Source organism: Carassius auratus, chromosome 13 (genome assembly GCF_003368295.1).
Source record: "Carassius auratus strain Wakin chromosome 13, ASM336829v1, whole genome shotgun sequence".
Taxonomy (NCBI): Eukaryota; Metazoa; Chordata; class Actinopteri; order Cypriniformes; family Cyprinidae; genus Carassius; species Carassius auratus.
In genome coordinates this window covers 597,326-624,594 of record NC_039255.1, presented here as the reverse complement: position 1 = coordinate 624,594, position 27,269 = coordinate 597,326, and the positions used below count along the sequence as shown (strand labels likewise).

General features: G+C 36.3%; 1 protein-coding gene across 2 annotated transcripts in view; it reads right to left on the bottom strand.

Annotated features, from left to right (window-relative positions):
- The window catches only part of LOC113112282 (probable lysosomal cobalamin transporter), a 68,490-nt gene that overhangs the window by 24,631 nt on the left and 16,590 nt on the right, over positions 1 to 27,269 (bottom strand). Inside the window, exons 4-11 of one of the 2 annotated variants that reach the window (XM_026277703.1) lie at positions 23,516 to 23,613; positions 22,324 to 22,391; positions 18,927 to 19,015; positions 13,656 to 13,729; positions 7,790 to 7,921; positions 6,737 to 6,889; positions 1,019 to 1,083; positions 549 to 651 (exon numbers count right to left, since the gene is read on the bottom strand). In XM_026277703.1, the coding sequence (XP_026133488.1) occupies positions 549 to 651; positions 1,019 to 1,083; positions 6,737 to 6,889; positions 7,790 to 7,921; positions 13,656 to 13,729; positions 18,927 to 19,015; positions 22,324 to 22,391; positions 23,516 to 23,613 (782 nt within the window). The remainder of the gene's footprint in view (positions 1 to 548; positions 652 to 1,018; positions 1,084 to 6,736; positions 6,890 to 7,789; positions 7,922 to 13,655; positions 13,730 to 18,926; positions 19,016 to 22,323; positions 22,392 to 23,515; positions 23,614 to 27,269) is intronic. The other variant, XM_026277704.1, reaches the window with a different exon arrangement.

Sequence of the window (27,269 nt, the reverse complement as noted above, 5' to 3'; positions counted from 1 at the left end):
AAAGTGGAAATGGTAGTGTATGAATTTCTTTAGGAAACTAAGTTTTGAATTCTTATAGTTATTATTAATCAATAAAAAGTTGAAGAAGAAAAGCAGCCTACAAAGAAACGCTTCAATACTGATTTAAAAGCATCTCATTTACTGGCCACTACATAATTATCATACTTACATTTTTGCTATTTTATAGTTTGTCATTCAAATTTGAAGAAACATTAAAAATAGCAAAAATAAGGAATGAGCAGGTGTGTCCAAACTTTTGATTGACAGTGTACACTTGCCAATTAGAGAGTAATGCTGCTTTTCTTGGCAGAAATTGTCTACAGTGAGCAGATCTCATTCTTCACATTTCTTATGACAGGCGCAGGCCAGTGTTATTCTGCTACTAAGTTTTGTAGTAAAACCAAAGCGAACAATGCTTTCCATTTCTGGTACCTTCTCCTCCCGAGTCATTACACAACTCTGTTTGCACACAACTGTCACCAGCACTCATGTCGGGGACTCAAACCTAATGTGATTCTGAGACAAAAGAAAAAGAGAATGCTGCTCACCGGTTGCAGTGCAAGCAGTAGCTCATTGAGAGGGTTGGTTAGGTTGGTCCCAAAGATGATAAATCCAGTGCTGATGCCAGCTGAATGTAAAGCCTTATCCAGACTGCAACAAGACAAACACATTTAACGGCATCATCACATTAGAGACTGAATTAAAAACATCATTAACTACAGTTCTCCATGGTTTGCTATAGAATGATGGTATATTATTGTAAGTGTGAGCCAATTTACAGCACTGCAGGTGTTGATGAATGTGTGTGCACAATAACAACAGATTTATGGTTACTCCTGCACTGAATCAAAGTGTCGCTCAAATGCACTGTGCACTGAGGGGACGCCATTCTTCCTGTGCATTTCAATGGGGTGACTCATTTGTTGGAAACATGTGAGCGTGTGTATGTAGGAAAGATAATTTAAATGGGCAAAAGTCTGATCAAGAGTGATATTTTGTGCAGGTTGATGGAACTTACTTGGAGATAAACAAGGTCACGAAGAACAAAAGGGCCACCAGGATGAAGAAGACCCCAAGCAAGATCTAACAAACAAAAAAATCGAAAAAGTTACCAAAGAGTTGGACAAAGTGCTTTTAAGAGTTTAGTAACTTTATTTTAAGGAATAGTGGAATACCCCCAAAAGGCACAACCATAGAAAATACACACACACATAAATATATATTTTTGAAACCTTGATAGAATTGTTTAATGAATAGAAAGAACAGCATTCATTTCAGATGGAAATGTGTTGTAACATTGTAAAAGTCTATAATGTTACTTATGATAATTTATGAATTAAATGAGTGAAATTAAATAATGAAATGGTTGCTTGTTTCAATGCAATCATACTGAATGGGAAAAGAGAAGAAACATTGAAAGGCTTTACAAAAGGGATAAAAGTACCATAAAACTAGTCCCCCTGACTTATGCTCTAGCTATTTTACAAGTTTTCTATAGTCATATGAAGATATAGGATAGCTCCTCACAGAAAGTACTGCATGACTTTAGAAGACTTGGAATATGGTGAATGATTCATGATTTTGATGATACTTTTATTGTGTTTTTTCATTATTGTGAAGCTCTACGGCCCCAGTTCTCATTCATTTTCATATTACCTGGATGTTCTTCAAGACATGTGGACAGTGCGAAATGGGGCTGAGTAAAATGACAGAGTTTTCATTTTAGGAGGAACAGTACCTTTACATGAATCACTGAATTGATTCTTTTGAAGCGGTTCGTTAAAATGCCCTGCCTGAACGAACTGATTCAATACTACATAGTTACTCCTTTGCAATAATTTACAAACACAACTATACTAGCAATATACTATCCCTATTGGTCCATCGTGTCTAACCCAGAGGTTGTGTCGTTTTACACATGGCCATATGGTGTGACCCGCCACAGACTGACACAGTCACCAAGAGTAATATGGACGACATGGTCACGAGCTCTCTAAATAAGGAACAGACTGAACTGCAGATGAAAGGGTAAATTAACAAAGACAGAGACGCAAACACTCACAACCCACAAAGCAAAACAAAACCAATATGCCAGAAGGAATGGCTGCCTTTGACTGGCCTCCCGGAGCTCACGTCTGCTTGACTTGACTTGAGAGAGTAAACAAAACTCTGACGCGTGTGGAGTAATCACTCCAGATTTTCACAAAACAAAGGAAAAGAGGTGGCAAAAATAAAATAATCTATAATAATTTAGAACAAGTGGAAAATACTTTATAGAGATCTATCTATCTATCTCTAATTTTAAGAGCAGCTCCTCCATTATAATACAGAGTACATATTTCACATTTATGCTAACATAGTTTATTGCAATAATTACATAACTAGAAATGTTTAGACCAAACAATGCTAATACCAACTTTGACTCCTAACGAACATTCACAATAGCAAGTGACATTCGCATTGGACACACATTTCCCTCAAGAACAATCTGACAGATTGTGAACTGTAGCGAGAACATAGATTTGTAAACGAGCGTGAATCCTCCTTCGAGACATAATCTATAACTAATTCAAACGAGGGACTGCGAGTTATTAGTGATGCTAGAATTGCGCTTCGTGGTTAAAAACACAGCTGGAGCTATTGTAAGAGTATATTAGGAATTTATGTCTCAAGCTGTTGCTGTAACACCAATAATAAACGCTTGCAGTTATTGCTGTAATAACCGTGACAGCCAGAGCTTTAACTTTACAGAAAGGAGTACATTAATAACAAAAATTACAGCATCGAGCAATTCATTATTCAGCATTCCTTCAGCTACACAACCTTCAAGATAGAGCATAAACACAGCGACTTAAACTCATATGTGCCTGTTTTAAGTTCATTTAAGAAGTTCCTATACATGAGGTTACATGTAAACATGTTTGGAATGTTTTTCCTGTGTTATTGTTCCCCTTATGAAAAGGCAATTTTTAGAGGCACAATTATGCCCAATTTAAATGACATAAAGCACTTCTGAAGTACACAGACTGTTTAATGCTGCTCAGAGGTGGTTTAAATGCATTTACACAATAATTACAACTACTAAGGTGGGTCTGAGCAAGCATAACTTAGTCTGTCAATTGATCTAGCATTGCGTCTTTACACTAAATTTTGAGCAGGACAAAGAGCAGTCTTAAATTGGAAAGTCTTAAATGCAAATGAGAGCAAAATAGAACAAAATCTCCAAAACGGTCTCCAAAATAGAACACAATGTACCCATGAACTATACAACATCAAAACTGATATAAAATGTTAAGGATGCTTTTTTTTTGCCGTGAGGAAGGTACAGCAAATGGTTAACTTTTCTCATCTCTTTGTTTATTTCACATTATGCACAATTTCAAGCTCTGTTTGTTTATCTATATCATTTTTACATCTGCAGTGGCTTGTTTCCCCATGTTTGGCCATAACGGACCACTCGAAGCCCCTGGCAGTAAGAAGCCCCTGGTCATATAGTCGTCCATGCTCTGAGCTCTGCCAAGGGCTGGTTTATCAGGGCACTGTCTAAAAGTGCATTACGGGAGAGATTTTTTTTTTATATCCTTTGAATGATATTGAAAGTCTCTATAGGCATCGCACATGCACAGGCTTCATAAACAGGTTTATTTCATTTTATAATTGGTCTTGCAACCACCTGCCACTGCCGTAATTCCCGGGGCCTGCTGGGTTCTAATGTGCAAACCTCCTGACATGTGTGGAACTGCGCGCATATCTACTACAGCTACAAGCGAACCACCGTGACGACTATACGTATAGATCCAGCGTGCTCATTACTTGTCGCAAAAGGAGAAAATATGGCCAATTTGCATGGCAAATGTTGCATTTTATCTTCTCGAGGCTCATTAACATACCTAAGCACCTCCAATTCACCACTTTCAATTTTCCAAACCAATTTCCGCTGTAGATACAACGGTAAACACAATAATTAAAATCAATCAAACTTAATCAATCTGATACAGAATTTAAGTCAATTAACCTGCTCTCTTAATGGAATCAATCACATCTGCCGAGTGGGTCCACATTAAAGTGTAATAGATGTGTTCGTGTACACACATGCATGTGTGCCATCTATTAGTCTTTGCTGACAGCTGAATTTAACTAAACTCTTCAGCAGGGACTCACACGTATTAAATCGCCTCATCGGACCACCCATGCAACAGTTAACACCACCCACTGGGCCTCACGACTCTATTCCGTAATGCTATTGGCTGTTGCAGCAAGGCGCATGGAAGCTTGTTGAATATCAGTACACATGTTGTGTTAGTGACAACAACAAAAAACGTGAGAATTCGCAGCAGGGAGCACAAATCGAGCCTGAAAATGGCCCTTGTAGAATATGAAGAGGAGATGCTGACCTCAGATAGATTTAAATACTCTGAAAACCTCTGCACTAAATCGTTACATTTGCATCGTAAATCAAAGACAAATGCTAAAACAAGTGCAGTTCATCATGGCGGCATAAACAAGGGGCAGTGACTGATAGTACAATACATTTGGCAGACAGATTCCTCTCAGTATGCATTTCCCCCGAAGCTGTTATGGGAAAATTAGTAAATCTCAAGCCTAGTTTAGGTATAAATAGAGTCTGGAGTCTATCATTAGAGTGCTATGTTCATGTCTGCTGCTAGTAGGCCGCTAAAGACGGAAACAAGGAAGCCCTCTGGTGCAGAGCATGCTGGGAGAAGAAACGATGCAAAGAATAACAGCAAACGAATGAAAGAAGACAAACATTTTAAAGATAAGCTAGAGGAGTGCAGAAGGTTTGTGACAGTCATAGCTATTTTTTGCATCACTGTGTATACTTAAAGGGACAGTTCTCTGTAAAATGGAAATCCTGTCATAATTTACTCATCCACATTTTGTTATTTTCAAGCTCAATCGCCTCAGTTTACTAAGTCATACCAGAGCATGTTAGCATATGGATTTAACAAGGCCAAGATCTCAATGAGCACACATATTGAAAAAGCTGCCAAATAAATAAATAGAAATATTATATATTCAATAAAAAAAGGGCTTCATTAGTTGGATCAAAGCAATGTATTAAGGTGAAATAATGCATCTAGCAAAGTGGTTGCTCAGTGTGGCAAATCTGTGCCAAAGTGATAAAACCCAAAGGTTTTCTTGATTTTCTTGGGAATACGTGTTGGCATTCTAATAAAGTAATAATGTACAAGTTACATCAAAGTCACCATGAAAATTAATTTCCTTCACACCTCCTCCTAGACTTTGCAAGATAGGATAGTGACATATTGGAATAATTAAATAGGAAGATGACGAAAATGCTTAAAAAAAGAAAAACCCTTCAAAAGTGGAAAAAAGGATAGAAAGGGTAAATGTTATATAGTCTAAGCTTATATATATATATATATATATATATATATATATATAAAAAACTTTATGTAAATCATTCTTTATGCCAATTGTTCTGAAAGTGTAATGGTTACTAGCACAAAAACTTTAGAATGATTTTATTAAAAAACCAAGGAAATGTTTTAAAGTAAACATGAAACAGCACCTGCAACCCATTTTACTTCCATAATGTAATGTATTTAAGAGTGAAACAGGAAATTCAAACAGACCTGAATGAGAGTTTGCAGACAGCCTCTAAATTTATTTACCATTGCAGTAACCTACATTAAATAAATGGTAACAGCCATTAAATTACCAGATTATTAATCTGGCAAGATTTAAACTTTAAACTTGATTTTAACTTGATTAGTTAACCTTAAAAAAACTTGATTTAAACTTGAGTAGTTCACCTTTAAAAAAGAAAAAAAAACACCCTCGCAGTATGAAGAAATTAAAGTTATTTTAGATGCAGATACACATTCTGATAAAGACCAGGAACACTTATTGTGGGAGAAAATTGGGGTCAATTTTGATTTCATGACATTGAACCATTTTGAGAAAATGCAACCCATTTGAATGACTTCTGATAAAATGGGTTTGCAACAGGGTGAGGATTGCAGTTCATAAAGAGCTGAACTCCAAGTGGGATCATTTGACTCTGAGACCTCTCACCTCTGGATATTCAGCTGTGTCCGTGCGTGGGAAGACCGCTGTTTGTGATTTGAAGTATTTATTGTTTGATGCAAAGTATGAGTAGCAAAATAGTGATCTAGAACCACTGCAAATTCTAATTAAGTGTATTTGAGTTTTTTTGTCATAATTTAGTCTTTCTCTCACTTTAAGAATTAAAACATTTTTGTACCACCTTGTCGAAATAAACTCCAGCCCTGTTTTTAATGCAGGAATTTACATTCATATTTATGCAGTTGGTAGACGCTTTTACATAGTCTTGAAACTTCACATTTTATCAGTTTGTGCATTCCCCTTTTTGAAAAATGAATAGTGAATGTGAAAATGCGTTTTCAATTGTCAGAAAGTTGTACAAATTCAGAGCCAGACATCTTAGTTTCAATAGACAGTCTCTTTGAGATGTCTGAAAAATAAAACAATTTAATGTTTTCAGAGTACACTGAACTAAAAAATAATTAAAAAATAATAAAAAAAAAAGATCATAAAAATGTAGATTTATTTTTGCATGACCTCTTTTTTGATTAAAAGATAAACACGCTGCAAAACTGTCACAAACAGAACAATGTGGCCATCAATGTGGCCAATCAGAGGTTGTCGAAACTTTAAAAGGCACATGTAGGAAGAAAATAAAGTTAATTTGAGGCAAAACTCAACACACCTTCATAGGCCGGAGAGCAGAGCCCACTTTATTGCAGCAGGTCCTCTCTGCGATCTCCAGGTGACGGCTCCGCCGATGCAGAACCTGTAGTTTAGCTTCAAGATCCTGGAGGTTCCTCCGGTCTCTCATAGACAGAGGACGCCCATCAGCACACTGAAGAAACAAATAATAACTGACTATTGCAGAAAAAATACATCATACTGGTTTAGGAGTATGGTTTCAAATTCAAAATGTCTTTTAATATTGATGGTTTTATTTTCTCAGCAGCAAATTAATTACCACAGAAAGCTGAAGTTGGTACAAAACATTGTTTATCCTTGTTTACATTCATGCATATGATGATTTAATTAATATATATAGTGTTACAGCAACAGGTTTGTTTGTAAACCAATATCATTGTGGTCTGGGTCATATTTTCCTTTAGTTTATGCAATTCTGTTCATGGTTTATGCAGACAAAGGATTTCATATAACCTAACCATGTTAGCCTTATTTTAACCTAAACCTTATTTTTACGAAAACACTACAACCTTTAACACCAACATATATGAAGATATGGAAGGAGTTTTCTACTTCCTTTTAAGCCTTTTTATTTTACTATCTTAACTACACTACTGTCCAAAAATTTGGATGTCAGGAAGATGTTTTTTGAAAGAAGACTTAAACTCGCCCAGGATGCAATTATTTGATAAAAAATACAGTAAAATCTATAATATTGTGAAAAACTATACTAGTCTTCAGTCACAAGATCCTTCAGAAATCATTCTGATTGGCTGCACGAAAACATTTATTATCCTATTATCTATGTTGAAAACAGTACTTTACTGCCATTTTTTTTTATCAGTTTATTGCAGCTTTGCTGAATAAAAGTATTAAAAGTATCCAAAATGTTTGAACAGTAGTACATAAATTGCCTTCTTTATTCTAACCCTCAGATCAATTTTGGGTCGCGACCCACCAGTTGAGAACCACTGACCTCAAGGACAGCAACAGACAAGCAGCTCATCTTAAATAAAGTGAGCAGAGTTCTGATATGAATTCTATTCATACGCACAGAGACCTTGGCTTTGAGCTTGTCTATCTGGTGCTCCACCTCCTCCTTATCTTCAGTGTTCTCCAGTCGCTCGTACAGGATGCTTCGCGTGCCTTTAATCAGGTTCAGCGGCAGGACGGACATCCCATACGCCTGACATGGAGAAAGAAAGCGCATTAAAGACCAATTATAAACCATTCACAGTCATCAGGCAGAGGGCCACCACAATTTCACCAAGAGTCCCGCCGAACGCTTCATTATGGCACTTGATAATAAAAGAGCACTTTCTAAATGCTGTCATTCAGAAGCCCACTGAATGCATGTATGTGTTTTCTGTGCAATGAAGGTGAAGAAGAGGAAATGCAAAGAGTGTGAGAGTGTGTGTTTGTATGCAGCAACCATTTTGAGATGTAAGGCTTGATTTCCTGCAATGCACAGCCTAACAGTGCCCCCATGTGACGGCATGAAGCGCAATTTCACATGCACAATGCATCAGAGAAGAAATATCTGAGCTCATGTACGGAATATGATAAAACCCTGCAGTTTCTCAGGGCTGTAAATCAGAGGTTATTTCAACGCCCTGAACTCATTGATGGGTTTTCCCCCATCTCGGCATTAGAAAGTGCAGGTCTTACGCGGTGAGCAGAGAAAGGCTTGGGTCAGAAGCCTGCTAGCCTTCTCAATATGGGCTTTGTGAACTTTAATTAAAAATAAAGACCATCTTCAATACTCCACTGGTGGCGAATCAATACAGGAAGAGAATATAAGAGACCAGGTTGTGCCTACACACACACCTAGAGAAAAATGCACCTACATTCGGGAGGTTTTGCCATTTTCAAAAGCTTTCATATCAAAATGCTGACAAAAATCAGCGGCACAATTAGATCTTCAGAAGGCGGCTAAATCTTGTGACCTTTTTATCTTCTCTACCTAAGATGCTTTTAAAGCAGGGAAAGTGACGTGTGCTATAAAACCCATAATTTGCTCGAGTCAAGCCGAATGCATGCGTGCGTGCGTCCGTCGCCACGGGCCGCGACACCCTCTGCTATGAATCACGAGGGTTCTAAAGGCCGGACCATGTCCCGAATACCAAGCGCTCCTCATAAAAGAGGAATCTGTCCTGCAGCCCCAGCGAGACATCTCCTCCTCTTTCACCTCCTCTTTCCCATTCTTTCCTGCCCTCCTCGCCCCTGCAGTCTATCAAGCGTGAGAAAAATAAAAAAAAGAGACACTCCAAACAAAAACAGGTGTGTTTCGTGCTGATTGGAAAAGGAGACCCAAGGCAGGAGACAGAGAGAGAGAGAGAGAGAGAGAGAGAGAGAGAGAGAGAAAATGATGCTTTGAGAAGGACGGCGAAGAGAAAGAGAGAAAGAGGAAAGGTGGAGAGATAGAAGATGAAGTGGTTGTGTTTGTCAGCTGGGAGATTGGAGGAGAGAGGGATGAAAGTGGGGATCGGGGAGAGAGAGAGAGAGAGAGAGAGAGAGAGAGAGAAGAGTAAAAGTGGAGGCGTACACCCCCTTACACAAGGATGCTTTTGTTCAACAGCCTGCTCAGGAAAAGTGTGCGCTTTCTGAGTTTCTTCCAAATATAAATATATATTATATATATATATATATAAAAACCAAAATTGTTTTTTCACATCCATGAAGCGGTTTGATTATATTGAGTTAACAGCTCAAACCTTAACTTTGTTTTTGAGGTCATTTAAATGAACATCAAATCATATTTTTTATGTCAGTGGAGCATCCTGTAATTATGCACATAATGTCACAAAAACATACTACGGGCACTGAGAGTAAGTAAAACTGTCAAAATAAATAATGCTAACAGATATGGAGAATTCATCATGCAACAAGCAATGGTCTTCTGCCAGATGGTGTTTCGGTTTTTCTTCTGTCCCTTTTGTTGTCTGTAAATTAAATTCCAACATGTTACACTGCTGGGAATGAGAGGCTAATTCTATTTGCTGTTGCTTTTGTAAATATAACGCTGTCAATTTATACCGTCCGTGCAGGTGTGGAGCACAGTGTTAGAGAGAAACACATCTGTGTCACTTGTCATGGTGGAAACTAAATTAATTTAACATCTAAAACGTTTTATAAAACGCATGCTCCAGCTCTGGTTCTGGATGCTGATTGGTCAATGTACAGTTAGTGTGCGACTATTCCCTGCCACTGTTAGCCATCAAACAACTTCCTTAAGAACTTTTAAGCAATTCAATGGTTATAATTAATAATTATTATAATTATTAATATTATAAATAATATTAAGCACCATGAACTAACAATTATTTTTATTATATATTATAATATATTGCTGAGTCATGATATCTAATCTATACTGTCATTATAACTTTATATTATATTTACTTACATATATTACTCGCACGCATATCATAACCCTAAAACCAACCAACCAACAAAACAAGCAAACAAAAGAACTGAACTAATTAAAAAGACAGACGGAAAAAGGCATATTTTCTAGATACTGAAAAAGAAACTCTGCATAGAAGAGGAGACCTGAGAAAATTTGAATTGAGGAATTTGTTGTTGAAGTGGCTCCTCAGATGCACCCGAGACAGTGAGGAGGAGGAGGAAGAGGCTCTCTTGCCAGTCACAGGTCATTTTTGCAGCAGTATGATTAAACAGTGGAAATGAATGCGGTCACCCTCTCATTGGGAATCAGCATCTTTGGGCCGCAGATTTAAGAGGCAGAGGAACTCTGCAGGGCTGAATGTCAGTGCGCCAGCCAAACTTTTAAATCACCACTCTGTGTCACGCAGCACAGGCACCGAGACGGCCCACGGTCAAGTTGATGGATCAAAGAGCCGTGATATACGCTCATATGCATATGCAAATATTACATGCACATTAAAAAGTCAGCGGTTCAATAATTTTCATTGTAACGTCACACCAGCAGCAAAATGAGCTTGATATAAGACCTCAGCATCTACATTAGCCAATGAAGGACAATTTAATGGGTTCAGGTGAGAATGCAAGAGGCGTTTTTTGAGGTCTAAAACTACTCAAGCACAGCAACCGGTTTAGACGTTGGGAGGTCAGGAACTGCTTTGAGCAGAACAGGACCCGATCAAGCATAAAACACACTTTTGCACCTCATAACATTGAGGGTGATAAAGGCTTCTTGGAGCAGGACAAAGGAGGGTCTACGAGTACATAAAGGTGTCAAAAAAGGAGGGCCCTTTCAGACGCTAAACGTGGATGAGGTGACGAGTTCAAGGTGATTGGTGGTACTAATTGGAAAAGTTTCAAATAAAGTAGCAGAACCAACATATACTATACACAACAGTGATGTGTCATTTAAAAACTATTGGTGGAAGGTTTAAAAGAAGTATGCAAATGCGTGAATTCACTATTCTGAGGATTAAAACAAAACATGAGCCATTGTGCAGGAAGTAAAAAAAAAAGAAAGAAAAAAAGATGTGCAAAACCACTTTCTTCAGTTCAAAGAACAAGCAACATTTACCTAGAAGGAGCTCTTCTGCATTTTTCTGAATAAGCGATTCACCTCTAAACAGCCTGAAATAACCAAACTTTTGCAACATCATGCTGTTTCACTTAAAAAGCACGATTAAAACTCCTAGCATGATTGTTTTTAAGAGCTGGCCATCCAAGCATTGATAGGTAAGTTAGCTTCGCCCGCCCTGACCATATGGCACTTCAGAGGCTTCTTAACAAGCCGAGGCTCCTGTTTGTATGTGCTTAGGTTGAATATTAATTTCCCAGTAGCTCAGCAAAGTGTGATATTGGCCAAAAACATCAAGTGCTGAAGCTCTGAAATGCTTGCTTTAGCGTTTAGTTGAAACGCAGCCGGCCGTGGTGTTGTCATTACGAGTTTACATCCCGGCCAGTGGTTTGAATTAAGAGCAAGTGGCCACCTTGGCTCAAAGTGCAATGATAAATTAACCTGCCCAGCCTGGACAACACTGCGGCTGCATACGGCGCCCATCACTTAGATTCCATTAGGTTAATCATGCATAATAATAACACATAGGCCAGTATGATAAATCACCCATTGCTTTGGAAACTTGGGTTGGGGAGGATGGGTGATTCGGGTTCATTGGTGCAGAAGGGGAGGAGGGCTGAGAAAAGAAACAGTAGGGAAGAGAAAGTGCAGTAAGGCCAGCCTGACTGAGTGAACCCATGGTTTTTGTCAAGGAATCTTTGATTGGTTCTGAGTCTCTGTACCACGACTGAGAAGATCAAAAACAACAGCACACTAGGAGTCTTTCTTTGTCCATAAGCCACTCTCTGAGCTTCTGACTACACGAGGTCAGAAAGGAGAGTATTACCATCTTCAGAGCGTTCTGAAAATGGTCAAACCTTTTAATACAGGGCTGTATTCAACAGCCTGAAAGTCCCTCTTATGTACTACAATTATGTGAAAAACACACTTAGAGCAGCGACTTAATAGTGATTTAATAACAGCAGTATCCCAATACTGTGCTTTTTACAGAATTTGCATAATTAATATGCAACTAAAAAAAACTAAACGTGCACATGTAATGTGTTGTATATACTAATTTTTTTAAACATTAAATCATTCATTTTCTAAGGACTGGGAACAGTCTTATGTTTTGTTAAAGAAGTCTCTTATGTTAATTAAATATATTCTGATTTATTATCAATGTTGAAAACAGTTGTGCTGCTTAATTATTAATATCATTATTATTATTATTTCGGAAATTGTTATTTTTTTTTTTTTTTAGGATTTTGTGTTAAATAAAATGTTTCAAAGGAAAACATTTATTTAAATTTTAATTATAATTACATTTAACGTATTATTAAAATAAAATAAAATATCCCTTCAACTTTTTATTCATCAAATAATCGTAAAAAAAATAAAATAATCACATAAATACATAATTATACACCCACGCAAACACCATTTCATAATTCACAATACCGATTTCATTATCACTGCAAAAAATGAATTATGCTATTGAATATGCTCCTTTATTTCAATTTAAATATTTCAATAATTATTTAAAAATAGTGTGCCTCAGTGCAAGATATTCCACCTCATTTTCTTCAATCCCTGATAAAGCGGAGATTCTCATATCCCGGTTACTCGTGATGTTGGCGATGAAAAATGGATGACATTAACAAGTGTTACAGTACAATCAATTTATCTCATTCGAATAGAACAGCTACAGCATGCTGAAGGAATCAGAATATTGTCATTTATTAATGGCCTTCGGGCTCAGATATATAAATAGAAGAGAGATAACAGGGCATATACATCATGCCGACATCTCAGGCACACGTCCACACACATCGGTGAAAAAGTGACAGCATGCCATTTTGAGCGATTGCAGGCCAAAACGTCTAGAATCACAAAACATTTCAAACGCTGAGGGGCCGCTTCATCATTCAGGATGACTATAATCAAAGACTGTTTCCATACAGGTGGCTTTTGTGTCATATGAGAAACCTACGCATGATGATAACCCATATGGACTATACAGTCACTTCAAGAAAACTATTCTCTTACACATATATAATTGCAATAAACACTTTCTAGTTGATGTCATTATATAGTCAAAACACTGACACTTGTTCAACCAATGGCATGAGTTCAGGGCGGGACTATCTGTTTCTTCAATCAATGACCGATAAGGCTGTGTTTTTGCATTTTTTATGATACTAGTGGTACAGAAATTACACACTTTAGCCTATAAAAGAACATACAAACAGAATTCAACTGTGACATACTTAAATTGTGGGCAGAAAGCAGCATATATTGTCTAAAACTGCTTTCTTATGACAGTGCAGAGCAGTCTCTTCACACAACCCTCTTAAAGGCATACAAATCGATGGGGCACAAGTAACCACCCACCATTACCAATTCTCTGTTGGCCACTCACCGTGTATGTGATCACTGCCAGCATGCCAATCAAGGTGAGCGAGCTGATGGAGAACGACAGGGCGGCCAGGCCATCTGCAAGACAGAGGGGAAATTTATTTATGACATGGGCCAAACGCAGAGCTCTGTTAAAGTTTTGGTCATACGCCAGATATTCAGAGCAGTTCCTGCCCCCCAGGGAAATTCCTCAATGCACCTCATCTTCTCTCCTCTCTTACTACCATCTCTCCCAACCTCCTCTTACTCTGGCATAGTTACTGAAAGGTCAGCAAAGTTTTTGCCCTCTAAATTTTAATAGTCACAATAACATGTTGAAAATATAAAGAACATTCTGGAAAGTTCTTCAATAAAAATGTGTCTTTATTTAGTAGTCGATATCAGTACCAGTAAAATTTTACAATTCTTGATACCACAGCAAAAGCTTACATGCTACTAAACATTCTGCTCTAATTAAACGTAATGTATTAAATTATTACAAATAATAAATAAAGAAAATATGAGATATACAACAAATTAAACATTTGACGGATGTTGTTGTTGATAAATAATAATAATAATAATAATAAAATAATAATATAAATATTAACATAATATAAGAATAAACATGTATAGTTAAACAATGGAAATGCAAAAGTACCTTAAACACCTATAACAATTAGGAAGAATAAAGAAAAAAAAATACATTAAGTATTAAAAAGATTTAATTAACAAATGACAAGAAATACAATAACGAATATATATACACATCAATATATATATATATATATATATATATGTGTGTGTGTGTGTGTGTGTGTGTATAAATATATATTATAAATAACCTTCATTATTCAAACTATTCTTTTTTCACGAGTATATATTGAATTTACAGTATGCTGAATATGACAATATATACAGTGTGTGCAGTAAAAGAAAAAATGCTGACCTATGTTTACAGTGTAAAAACTAGCTTACAAAACTAACCAAAAAATCTATGGAGAAACAACCAGAAACTGCCATCTTTCTGCTCTTTCATAATTTAACAGGCACACGTCAAAGAAATTGCAATATATATATATATATATATATATATATATATATATATATATATATATATATATATATATAATTTTTTTTTTTTTTAGTACAGGCTTGGTAAAGTACATTTGACATTTTGTGAATCCCTAGTCCTCAAGACACAAGATGTAATGTGGAACTGAGAGAGATAGAGAGAGAAAAAAGAAGAGGAAAATGAGTGAAAAGAGGAGAGGGCATGAAGCCAGCTGTCAGATCTGAGGCCAGCTGAGGCAGATTTATGGGAAGTGACCGCCACCGCACTCCCTGTTAGGATCCCACCTGTCATAGGGAGCGGGAGAGTTGAACACACACAAACTCACACAATTTCCCTTTCCTCTGGTTCTGAGCTATGGCCCAGCGGAGCAAAACACAGCATCCTGGCAGCCCTGAGCCCAGAAAGCCCCCGTCTGCCTGCAGCATACCTCAATTGAATGCAACCTACTGTTCTGTTTATTTTCCTCAGGAACTACTTTACATCACTCACAAAATGACTTCTTTCCATTTTGCTGAACCACATGAAGTCTGAGAAGTGTTTGCTGCGCCACCCACCACGTTTCATACACAAAAAGCCCCAGGACACAAAAGCCAATGAGAAGAAATGAAGATGATTACACTCCTGCTTCCTAATGTAGCAAACGGAAGAATATAAAAAGAAGAGACGCTTTGATGTCTGATGGCTGAAATGAGCATTTACATCTGAATAGGTGTTTCCCTTTGTGATGTCCCAGCTTTTGTTAAGTGGCGAAGGCGCGATGCCGGAGACAATGGCGTTCGTGTTTGGTACGGAAAGCCGCTCTGTTTATGAACTCCTCACAATGCAGGGAGACCTACGTTTTCCGTCGCTTCCCCGGAAGACTTTCTGAGGGATTGGACAGAGAATATATTGTTTATTATCTGAGGCAGCTCCACAGCTGCTCTAGCGGCTGATTCCTCGGCACTTGGAGAGAGTGGAGGCCCTTATCTCGACATGCACGGAGCACCTCGGGCTTATGTGTACAGAGGAGACCGCTGCCACTGAGAAGTGTATATTAAAGAGCTCTTAGCTGCAGTATTCACAACATGAGCTTGCTATGATAACCTCATGGAGATGGAAAGCGGCTTGCTAAAGCCAACTCACTCACTGGATTCTGAATTACAGAAAAAGAGAAAACACACATTGCTCCCATACAATTAAAGACATAAACATTATCAAACAAAAGTGGCGTAAACCTCAATGCAATATATAACTATTTTGACTGAGAGAGATTTATCTTAATCGTATTTATGTTTTAGCATAGCCATAGCCATATGCTAGGCCTATATATAATAGGTAGCTAGCTACTCTTGTACAGACAACGGGGCACCAATATCAAAATTACGATTAATATTGAAAATTATATTTATGATAGCGAATAAAGAACAAAAAGAAAAAATCCACAAAAAATTAAATGCTATAAGACATCACATTTTAATGTACAATATATATCAAATATATATATTTTCAGTTTGAGATTTTCTAAAGACATATTTAACAATATTATTACAATAATAGTGTTTTTAAAGATTAACTTTAAATAAACGCTATACTGTAAAATCAAAATTATATTCATGTTACCCAATAAAGAATAAACTTACAACATTAAAATCCTATACAATTCTTATTAAATAAATAATAATAATAATTAATAAAAACAACAATCTAAAATCAATCACTGAAATGCCGTAGTTGAATTTAGGCATCACAACATTATAATGTACAGAATGAAAATGGATATTCGTTATGAGATTATATGTTTAACAATGTTATTAAATTACTAGTGGTTTAAAAGAATAACAAAATGCAAAAAATGCTAGATGACTGCAGTCTAAATGTAAAATTATTATATTCATGTTATTATATAGCCAATAAAAAATAAACAGTCTCTCTAAATTGGAGAGAATAAAAATTATATTTAGTGTAAGAAAAAAAAAAAAAAAGAAAATTAAATGCTACAAGTGATTCCAGGCATCACAAAGTTATATGTACAATATTAAAATAGATATTCATTTTGAGATTTCCTAAAAACCTTAAGTTTTCCACAGCCTTAAAACAGATCTGAACAGATATGAATGCAAAATTGTGATGAAATCTAAATTTGATTCAGCGTAGCTGGTGCCTTCTCATCACACTACGTCACTCTAACTCCAATTTTAAATGTGTCTCTCACTGAAACACATTCAGCTCAGTGGGAAGTTAAATCAGAGAACAAGAGCGGCCTGAGTGGATTCTGGGTCCAGGGCTCCGCTACATAATTAAGTGGAGCCTTTTTTTCAAGCCTATGTCTGTGATAAGATCAGATCTCCAGCTGTCTCCCCTTCTGCACGCTTCCTCGCCGTCTCGCCCCAGTCTTACCCACTAATGGGGAATCGGGTATTGCATTCGCTTTACGTTTTATGTCTGTTTCACATGAGGGAACCGGCAAGTGAACTGCTGCATGTCTGAAGAATTCAATGACACTGGGTGGAATTCATCAGCCTGTATTGCCGCTTGGGTCATGATGCTCCTTCAGCAGCTGAGGCTTCTCAGGGACATGATAATCCTCCTTATATAGCACACACGGTCCTGTTATTAATTTTACAGGTGGAGTGGGGGTGAGCAGCAGGGTACCATGACCGTCAACCTCAAGCTCTGCTGCAGATTTTGACAAACAACCCTGTTTTCAAAAGGGGCCTTTTTCTGATGTTCCTTCCACCAAGACTTTTTGCTTGATTTCCATTCATTAAGCTAGGGCTTCTGGGAAGGGCCAATGACAGTTCTAAAACCCCCACACAGGAATCAGACACAGTCTCAAAGAGCCACAGACTTATACCAGGCTATTACTGGATTAGGATGGGTGCCTTAGTGGCTCCATTCCTGCAAACTTGAGGGTTTTCAAGGGAAAGTGAAGCAAAAGTCACGACCCAACCTAACAAGGAAACTTCTCTGAAGGAACACCATGGTGTTATTGAATCACACTTGCTTTTACAGAGCAAAACAAAGAATGGCACAAAAAAATGACTTTTACTGGAAAGAAAAAAATGACATGCTATTTGACCTTCAAACGAGCCTTCAGGTGATGATAAGAAAGGCTCTAGACATGGACACTGGACATAATATGGGAGCTTCCTTTCACAGACTAATTTTCTTTTGCTCAACCAGACAAAAAAGAGAAAAAAGAAACGTAACAAAAAACAACAAAAAAAAAAAAAAAATTGAAAAGGGATGATCCTTCATGCTCGGCAGGGTGGATACTGCATTGATTTCTATACTTTTTTCTTGAAAATTTGAACTTAAATACAACATATGAAAACTAAATCAATTAGGAGTATTTATTAATATTATTATTATTATTTGTAATGTTCTGTTTTCATTTTTATTTAATTTCGTCCATTTATAGTTGTTCTTCATTTTTAGTTTTCATCCAGTTTTATTTTTAGTTATTTAAGTTATTTCAAGTTAGTGAAAATAAGAAATGTTGCATTGGTAAATAGTTAATTATTTTTGGTATATATATATATATATATATATATATATATATATATATATATATATATATATATATATATATATATATATAAATCTTAAACCTAGTGTGTGTGTGTGTCTGTGCGTGCATGCATATATATATATATATATGTGTTTATATTTTATATGTATATATTGAGAAAAATAGGTGGATATTAACACCACATTGACTCACATATACATATATATATATATATATATATATATATATATATATATATATATATATATATATATATATATATATATATATATATATATACATATATATATATATATATATATATATATATATATATATATATATATATATACAAATATACATATATATACATACACACACACACACATATGTGTGTAAGTGCAGGTGCAAACACTGGCCTGCCACTCGTGCTTCAAATGGAAGACTTGATTGACATGTCAAAAGCAGCCAGGCCTTTCCTTTTTCAAGACAGCAAATTTAGGTAGCACAATGAGGTCTGTTGACATTGACGAGGCTAAATGTCAGTGCTGCCAAACCCACACATCACCTCTGCTCGTGGCTTGGCAGCATCCGTCGCTCTCTAAAAAGCACCTGTCGCTTTGGTGTTGTGGCACCGGAAGGCTTCAACAAAGCTCTTTCTGCCATTTTCTTTGCAAGTGTCAGTAAAACTGAACTGCAATTTCATCTAAAGAGGTCTTTATGGTACTTACGGCTGCTACCCAGCTCCTCGAACAGATACTGCACCTTCTCCCACTGAGTAGAGTTCTGGTTGGGTGGAGATTCCAACGGAACAAATGTCCTGAAACAGAAATTCATATATGTCATGATATCATTTATAGACTACCATTTAAAAGTTTGGGATTGGTAAGATTTCTAACTCTTTCTATTTTAGTATTTTAGAATGTTATTTATTGCTGTGATGGCAAAGCTGAATTTTCCAATCTTCAGAAATCACACACACACACACACGCACACACACACACACACACACACACACTAACCCAAATGGTAAAATGTCTTGTATTTATGGATAGATGGATAGATAGATAGATAGATAGATAGATAGATAGATAGATAGATAGATAGATAGATAGATAGATAGATAGATAGATAGATAGATAGATAGATAGATAGATAGATAGATAGATAGATAGATGTGGTTGACGGCTGTTGTTGTGGACTATCATGTAGATTCTTGTACTATACAGCTCATGTGATGTATCGCTGCAAGCTTTAAGAGCAACTGAGAATACAGTATGCTCAACTTCTCAGTACATATCTGCAACACGAAGAAAGCCAGTCATCTCCAATGAGAAGAACATCACTCACAGGGTTAGGTTGCATAAGCAAATACCTCAGGCTATAGCAGGTTTGAAAAAAAATCCCATGTTTTAACCATAAGGTTCCGTTTTAGTCTGTATCAATTCTATAGTTTTTATCTCAAACAATTATAGCTTATATATGGCTCTTTCTTTCGCCTGACCACTGCTTATTCCAAAAAATAATAATGGTGCAGATAACACACCAAGTTAATGGTGCAAATATGCAAGTCAAACAGTATGTTCATTTAAAAAAAAATGGACTATTAAATGTCTGGATGAAAAGAAAAAGATTAGGGCTAAACAGCTAAAATCAAAATGAAACAATTTGATTCAAAAACATTTAAATATAATGTAAAAAAGTTAAATTATTATTATTATTATTACAGAGGTACTTATAATACATTTTACTATTAATGCTGATATACAGCATATGCACACTTATATTTATGTACAATAATTATTTGTCTGAATATCCAAGCAACGATACAGGATGTTGTTGATCACAATATACGATCACAATATGTAACGAAATAATCATGCAGCCCTAAAAGGACACAGATAATACCTACTGTTAACATCCAATTACTTCAGAAGCTCATATGTCCACATTCAAATCACAACAAATGCAAATGGTTGCAAACTAAGGACACTTTCTTTTTAAATGCAGCCACATCATTCAGCATCGCTGGCATATTCAGAGCGAATTCAATTGACGTGTCATTTCAGCAATGCTGCATCGTGCATGAAAATGTCATCTTTTAGGGGTGTCAGTAAATTACATTGTAACCTGTTCACTCAGCAGGACGCGGATTCATAAATCGACCAAGAACTCCGTGAAGGTTTATGCAAAGGTACACAAGCTCAAAGACTTCACACTTATCTGACCTTTGTGTCCACTTTTCCTGTCATTTACCATCATCAACTAAGTTCCAAAATACTATGTCACTGTCTATGGTTCTCTTTTACTCGGCCAGTTGAATGATATCACATTAAACACTAAATTAAAAGCACACAGCCTAATTTGTAAGCAACGACTGGTGGCTAATTGCAGGCTAATAGACCAAATACGGTCTACTGACTTAAGATATATCTCAGATGTCCTCGTGAGCACCCTTTTGAAACCTAAACTGACAAATGGGACACTTTACGGTCTTGTGGACTTCACAGAGATGCACTAGAGAAGGCCACGTGAATGCAGGTCCACATGAGGACATCCATTTGGGACAGGGCCTGAGTGTCTAGAGCTTAGACCAAGTATGCCATTGATAGAGTGCACTTAGAGCTCTCGAGACATTTCTAAGGGTACGATAGATTGAATGGGACTACAGAGGCTGGGAAGGGTCAGCTCTCCATTTATAAGTCCCAATCTTAGCACAGACCAATCACAACAGGCAAACAAAAAGAAGTCACTCTCCAAATGAACAATCACAAACACAGGGACTCGGACGATGGAAAAGGCCATCATGTCCTCTCCCATCAGGAACCCTGAGACACAATACTCTTGGTAAAACACTGCTCCAGTTCAAAAAGTAAAATGAACACCAAATTGCTTCTGTCCGAAGTGCTATCCCCACTTTTAAATTTGGTCCACGGCATGTCCCTCTTCCCATTCTGCGATCAAAGTAACCCATCCCACTGGGTCTATATGACACGAAGGTGTGATGAAGGTATCCTGCCCCACAGGAACACTATTTAATGGTTGAGAGCACATTAAATTATATGACCTGGTGAGCAGACGTGTTATTCTTGCAGCAGCAATGAAAATCCATTATGTCTATGCTGCACGAGCACTGCTGAGAACAAAAAGTTTCAACTCGAGGTTAAACGGCACAAAGCCATGCCATGTATCTGTACAGATTTAGACTTGATGTTGGCTATTAGTTCGGTCAACAATTGGACAAGAAATTGTTACAGGGCTTGACAACAAAACCTTTCAAGGTCTTGAAAATGGCCAGGTTTAAGGATGCCTTATAATTTGAATTTGCGAAATATGATTTCAATTTAAAAAATAACTGTTTACTGAGATGGCAAAGCTGAATTGTCAGCCGATCGGTGCTTGAGAAACATTTATTAAAGAACAGAATTGGAATATTTGAACTATGTTAAAAACAGAATAAGGAGAACTTGAGACATCAGAAATAACGGAAGTGCATGGAGCAACAAAAGACCATAAAGACTTAGATTTGGGTAAACCCGCGCTCAGGAATCATACACAATATGATCAGCAGCAAGCATAATATAGGCTCAATTTTGATTTCAAGTTAATTTTAATTTGATGTCATGCAGTAGATGTAGAGCTCTCTGACTCTCCAGAAATAAACTGTCTTAGTTACTTGTTTACTTTCATAATAGAATATATTGATTGCAGAATCCACTGATCTAAAATTGTTAAAATTATCGGTGCCGATCTAAATTTATTAATAATCATTGTTCATGATCTGGCTAGAGCCATTTGTATTGCAAATTGCTAAGTTATCACCCAGAAATATAATATTATAAACATTTGATGGGGCCCCTGTAAAGATATCGCTCTACTAAACTATTAATGGCTACTCTGATTGTAGCTACAGTTTATTCTCCAATTCCACAAAAGTAATCTTAGTATAAATTTGGCAAATGCTGGTTGTTATCAGCAATTTTCCAGCATTCTCACACCTGCTGTACCTGGTTGAAGATGACGAGTGAATGATGTAGTAAAGCTCACACCGACCTCTTCAAACACATATACACACACACACACACACACACACACACAGAATACTATACTCCAACAGTTTGCACTTACCCAATCAAAAGCAGCACTGAACACACAATCACAAATCCTATTGTATACTTCAGTGCGTTTTTCACTTGCTGTAAGGAGAGAATTAAAAAACAGGTTTATTAAACTGCATTCATCAAGTCATCAATCCGTGATAAATTATGTTCCATGTAGAGAGGGGCTTTGGGCTGGAGTATAATTACATATTTGCAGCACTTAACAGTCAGGAACACAGTGTCCCTAGTTCATTCTCTGATGAAGACATTGTGGCTCTGTTCCAAAACCTGAGCTAACACAGTGTCCTAACTGAGATGGAACCATACAAGTGACTGATTTGGAACGTTCTACATTAAATGAGCAACTTTGTGCAGCTTACAAACAGCAGTCATAACACATGATAAACTCAACTAACAATTGAGTTAGTTCTGCATTAGCTTATTATAGCTAAACTAACAATGCCATGCTGCAATACATTTACTTAAAGTAATACGAAAAATAATATTATATCATATTAATAAAATAAAATAAATGCATTATAGGTTTATACTTTCCATGAAGGATATATGCAACCCTGGTGAAAATTGGACCAAAAAAAAGAAGGCAGCATTATCATCCTGCTTCCCTCTCAGGACAGTACCTATGATGCTTTGAAAATGGTGCCTACATAGGAGGCTCTATAGTTTTGGAACGAAGCCACTTCTGAGAGTTCCAAGGGAGAAGAAGGAGTGGAAAGTTTGGAAAGAGATCTAAATAACTTCTAGAAGATGGAGGAAGCTCCTCAGCATGTCATTTTGCACATCTCTGTGGTGTCCTTAGAGAAAAATATTTGACTTTTGAAGTGAGCAGCAATATAGTTGAGTAGGATTGCATTTTTCGTCACTTTATTACTTTATTACTTGCAGATGGAGTCTATGTGAACTCACTGGGTTATTATAAATGAACTACCATAACTGTAATCAGGCAAATAGCACTTAGCAATATTTCAAGGACATTTCTGTTGATATGATTCATTATAACATTTATAACCTTAGACAGCAAGCCTTGCTTTACATACTAGTATAGTACACACTATTTATTGACTACAAATAGCTTAACGTAGCTCTTTTCCCACCTAGTTTTTCATTTTGTGTGTGAATTATCTTGTAAGACTGGAAAGACAATCTGTTTTAGAGATGCATGGGTGTACTAGATAGACAGGAAAGACTATCAGGTTTACCAAGCACTTGTTGCTGTTGTCTTCATCTTTCTCCTCGTAGTAGAAATACACAAAGGGGATCCAGAAGAAGACGCAGAACAGAATGATGGAATACAGAGCTGTGAAAGAGAAAAGGATGGCCAGTTAAACACCTGGAGCACACTCGACCGTCAGGATCCACATTAAATACAGCAGATTATGCATAATGTATGTAGATGTTACAGGGTCAATGAAGTGGAATTCACTTTGTGTCCAGATGTATTTAAAAACATAAAAAATGCAACTCGTACACATGATGACCTATGCCTCTTCTATTATGAATTATTTTTGAATTTTGAATAAATTCGGTGCCAGAAATAAAAATGTCAAGGTTGCATGAGATCTTTCAAAAGGAATAAGATGCAGGAAGCCGTTTGGAAAATAACATTTCATATATAAAAATCTAAAGTATATATATAAAAAAAGTATTACATAAATTACAAAATACATATTTTATATATGTAGAGAATATATATATATATATATATATATATATATTATAATTTATAATGAACTATTTATAATTTAATTTAAAATATTTATAATTTAATATTTTAATATATATATATATATATATATATATATATATATATATATATATATATATATATATATATATATATATATATATATATATATATATATATTAAAATATTAAAATATTAAATTATAAATATTTTAAATTAAATTATAAATAGTTCATTATAAATAATATATATATATATATATATATATATATATATATTAAATTATAAATATTTTAAATTAAATTATAAATATATATATATATTTATAAAATGTTATGTATTAATTTAATTTAATTTAAATATATATATATATATATATATATATATATATATATATATATATATATATATATATATATATATATGACCAAAATGGTAAAATGGTATAAAAGTGTTTTTTTTTTTTATAAAACCAATATAAATAATATAGATAACAGTAAAGAACAAGTTTCTAATTATCTACATCTAGTTACATATTACATAGATTTTATTTTTCATTAAAACTCTTATTTTTCCATTGAGGATGTAAAAGGCTAAAGCCATCAAACCGAATCCCAAAATTAAAGCAGGATTTAATTATAGCAAACATCAATTCAATCAAATTTTAGTTGGTTTGTTAAATAGGCTTTATAAGAGATCAAAAACAAATTATTGTCTAGTACACATTGTTACAAGTACACATGACATGAAAACACGAAGTGAAAAATATATAGAATAAAGGATATGAACACAAATCAAGTGAAATCAAAGTCTTAACACGTAAAGATTCCAAGAATCCAATAAAACTGCCACATGATGAGTCCTAAGCCCCAAAGCGCAGACAAGCTGAAATAATCAAGTTAAAGGAGCAAAGATCACTGATATTGCAAGAGTTCACGTAACAGACTGCGACAGGCAGAGAAAGTGATTTTGTTGATTCCTCCCTTTCCCTGTCATGCAATGAATTCACATTGTCAGCTCGGCCTATTTCAGTCCTGAAGCGGATCACACACTTTTGTGACCCTGTAAATTGTCATCTTCACATCTCATGTAGGTCAGTTGATACAGGCTATTTTAATAATACATCCTTTTTTAGTTCGGAAAATGTGTCATCATAAAGCCCTGCAGATATATTTGTATACATGAATGGAGTGGATTAAGAAACTGCAGCTGGATCCATGAGAAAAATAAATAAAAATTGGAGTACACAAGACAAAACCATATCACACAACACCCCGAACATCTTTCTCCAAATAGAAACAGGTCTGTAATCAAACAGACTGTCTCCCACACTGGCAACACACCAGAACGGCTTGCAATGACCTACCACGAGCAGAAAAAAAAAAGAATCCATCATTCTGTCTGCGGTCAAGTAGGACAAAAAGCTCATTTCCGAGAACATGTAAACATGCTCCGCACACATCAGTCAAACGTGTGCATGTGTGTTAATTTAATAAATGCTTCGATTCCAAAAGATCGATGTGTGAAAAGGACAGCCGAGTGCGTTTCTGTCGGCTAAAACACAAATGTTTTTTACCAGCAGGCGAGGAGGAAAACAGAGCAGCAACATTTTAAAATAAAAACATAATGGGGTGAAAACGGTTATTGTTATTGTTTCATGAGCCCCGCGGCTGATTTCGCCAGCTGTTCGTGTGCTTTTCAAAACTTCATTTTTTTTGATTGCTGCACTTTTTCTGGATTACTACGGGATTCGGTCATATGGCTCTTATCCGTGAGTTCAGCGGATCAAAGCTGCTTATACAGATCAACTCCGAACTCTTCACACGCTCTTGCTACAGCTTACCTTGTGGCATCTGACCAGTGCTCAGTTTTGCCTGATTAAAGAATTCCTCGTGCTTTCTAGTGTTCGTGTAAAGCTTTCAAGACGTTCAACCCATCCTGTATCCAGAGAGAACGACCACACAGTTTGTGTTCTCAAGGCAAACCACATGCATCAAACTCCAATCCAAGACAGCCGGTATCAATTTGCTGCAATTAGAAATACAATAACAGTTTAAATTGTATCTGTCAGAAGGGTTTGTTTGGCTAATTAGTGGCGTTTGCTAAGGCAAGCATCCCTGGTTCTGTAGCACTTGAGGTTTGAGTTTTGAAGAACCATTTATATCAGTTTATGCTATGAACATGAACAACAAACTGCATAAACGTGGATGGATGGATGGATGGATGGGTCAATATGCAGTCCCCAAGCGAAGCTCCTCTTATATGTGGTAGGATAACACCGCTAGGCAATATGAATTCATGGGAAGCGGACACTTAGAGGGGCTACAAAGCTATTTTAGGCTTGGGGGGGGGGTATCTACAGCTAATGGATGTCAGGCCCTGTAAACCCAAAATAACCATGATGCAGGAGGCATGGCTGGATACTTTCTCGAGGTGATAACGTGATTCATTAGCATGATTCAGAACATGAAGCCAAACAAACAAAACAAAGAATCAGACAATCACGACTACGGCAGGCACTTCGGTATATAGGTTACCCGCAACATAGATCTGTCTTTTAACACATTCAACTCCTCCCAAGAATCCCAAAGAGTTTTAATTAAGACAAATGAAGCGGACAAAAAGAAAAGAAACCCAATTTGTCCTTCCTCACAAACCACGTTGTGCATCTTCGTTAATTCCGGGCCCCTGTAGTGCACTGAAGTACCAAGAGCATACTGGTTAAATACACAACATGCTGGGGAAAATGAGGGCCAGTATATGTGAAAGGGAAATGTCAACATTTCAGTGACAGCAATTGCAGCTCCTGGTGAGATTATGGTTGCTTTGGTTTGTTTAATTGTTTTAAAAAGGCTGTACTGTATTATAAATTCACTTCATAAAAGCACCAAAACTGATTTGACGTTGATAAAAATAACTGACTTCAATTTTTAGTGGCAGATTTTCAGTGCATCTTTAGCGGCACAATTCATCTCCATTTGCTGTTAAATAAACTCATCATTGCTCGTCAAATATGGATAACATGGACTTAAGACAAAGCTGCAATGCATTTATTTCAACAAGTCGTCATTTAATGGCTAAAAACAATGGACTCATGCCTACAGGCACTAAAGCAGAACCATCCAATGCTAGTGGCACACATTGCAGGACTGTTCTCCCTCTCTAGTCTGAGTTCATGGCACCCAACCAGTGGGTAATATTAATCATAACAACATGAATATTAACACGGTGAGGGAATAAGCCGCACTGCATTACTGCAGATCATCCAT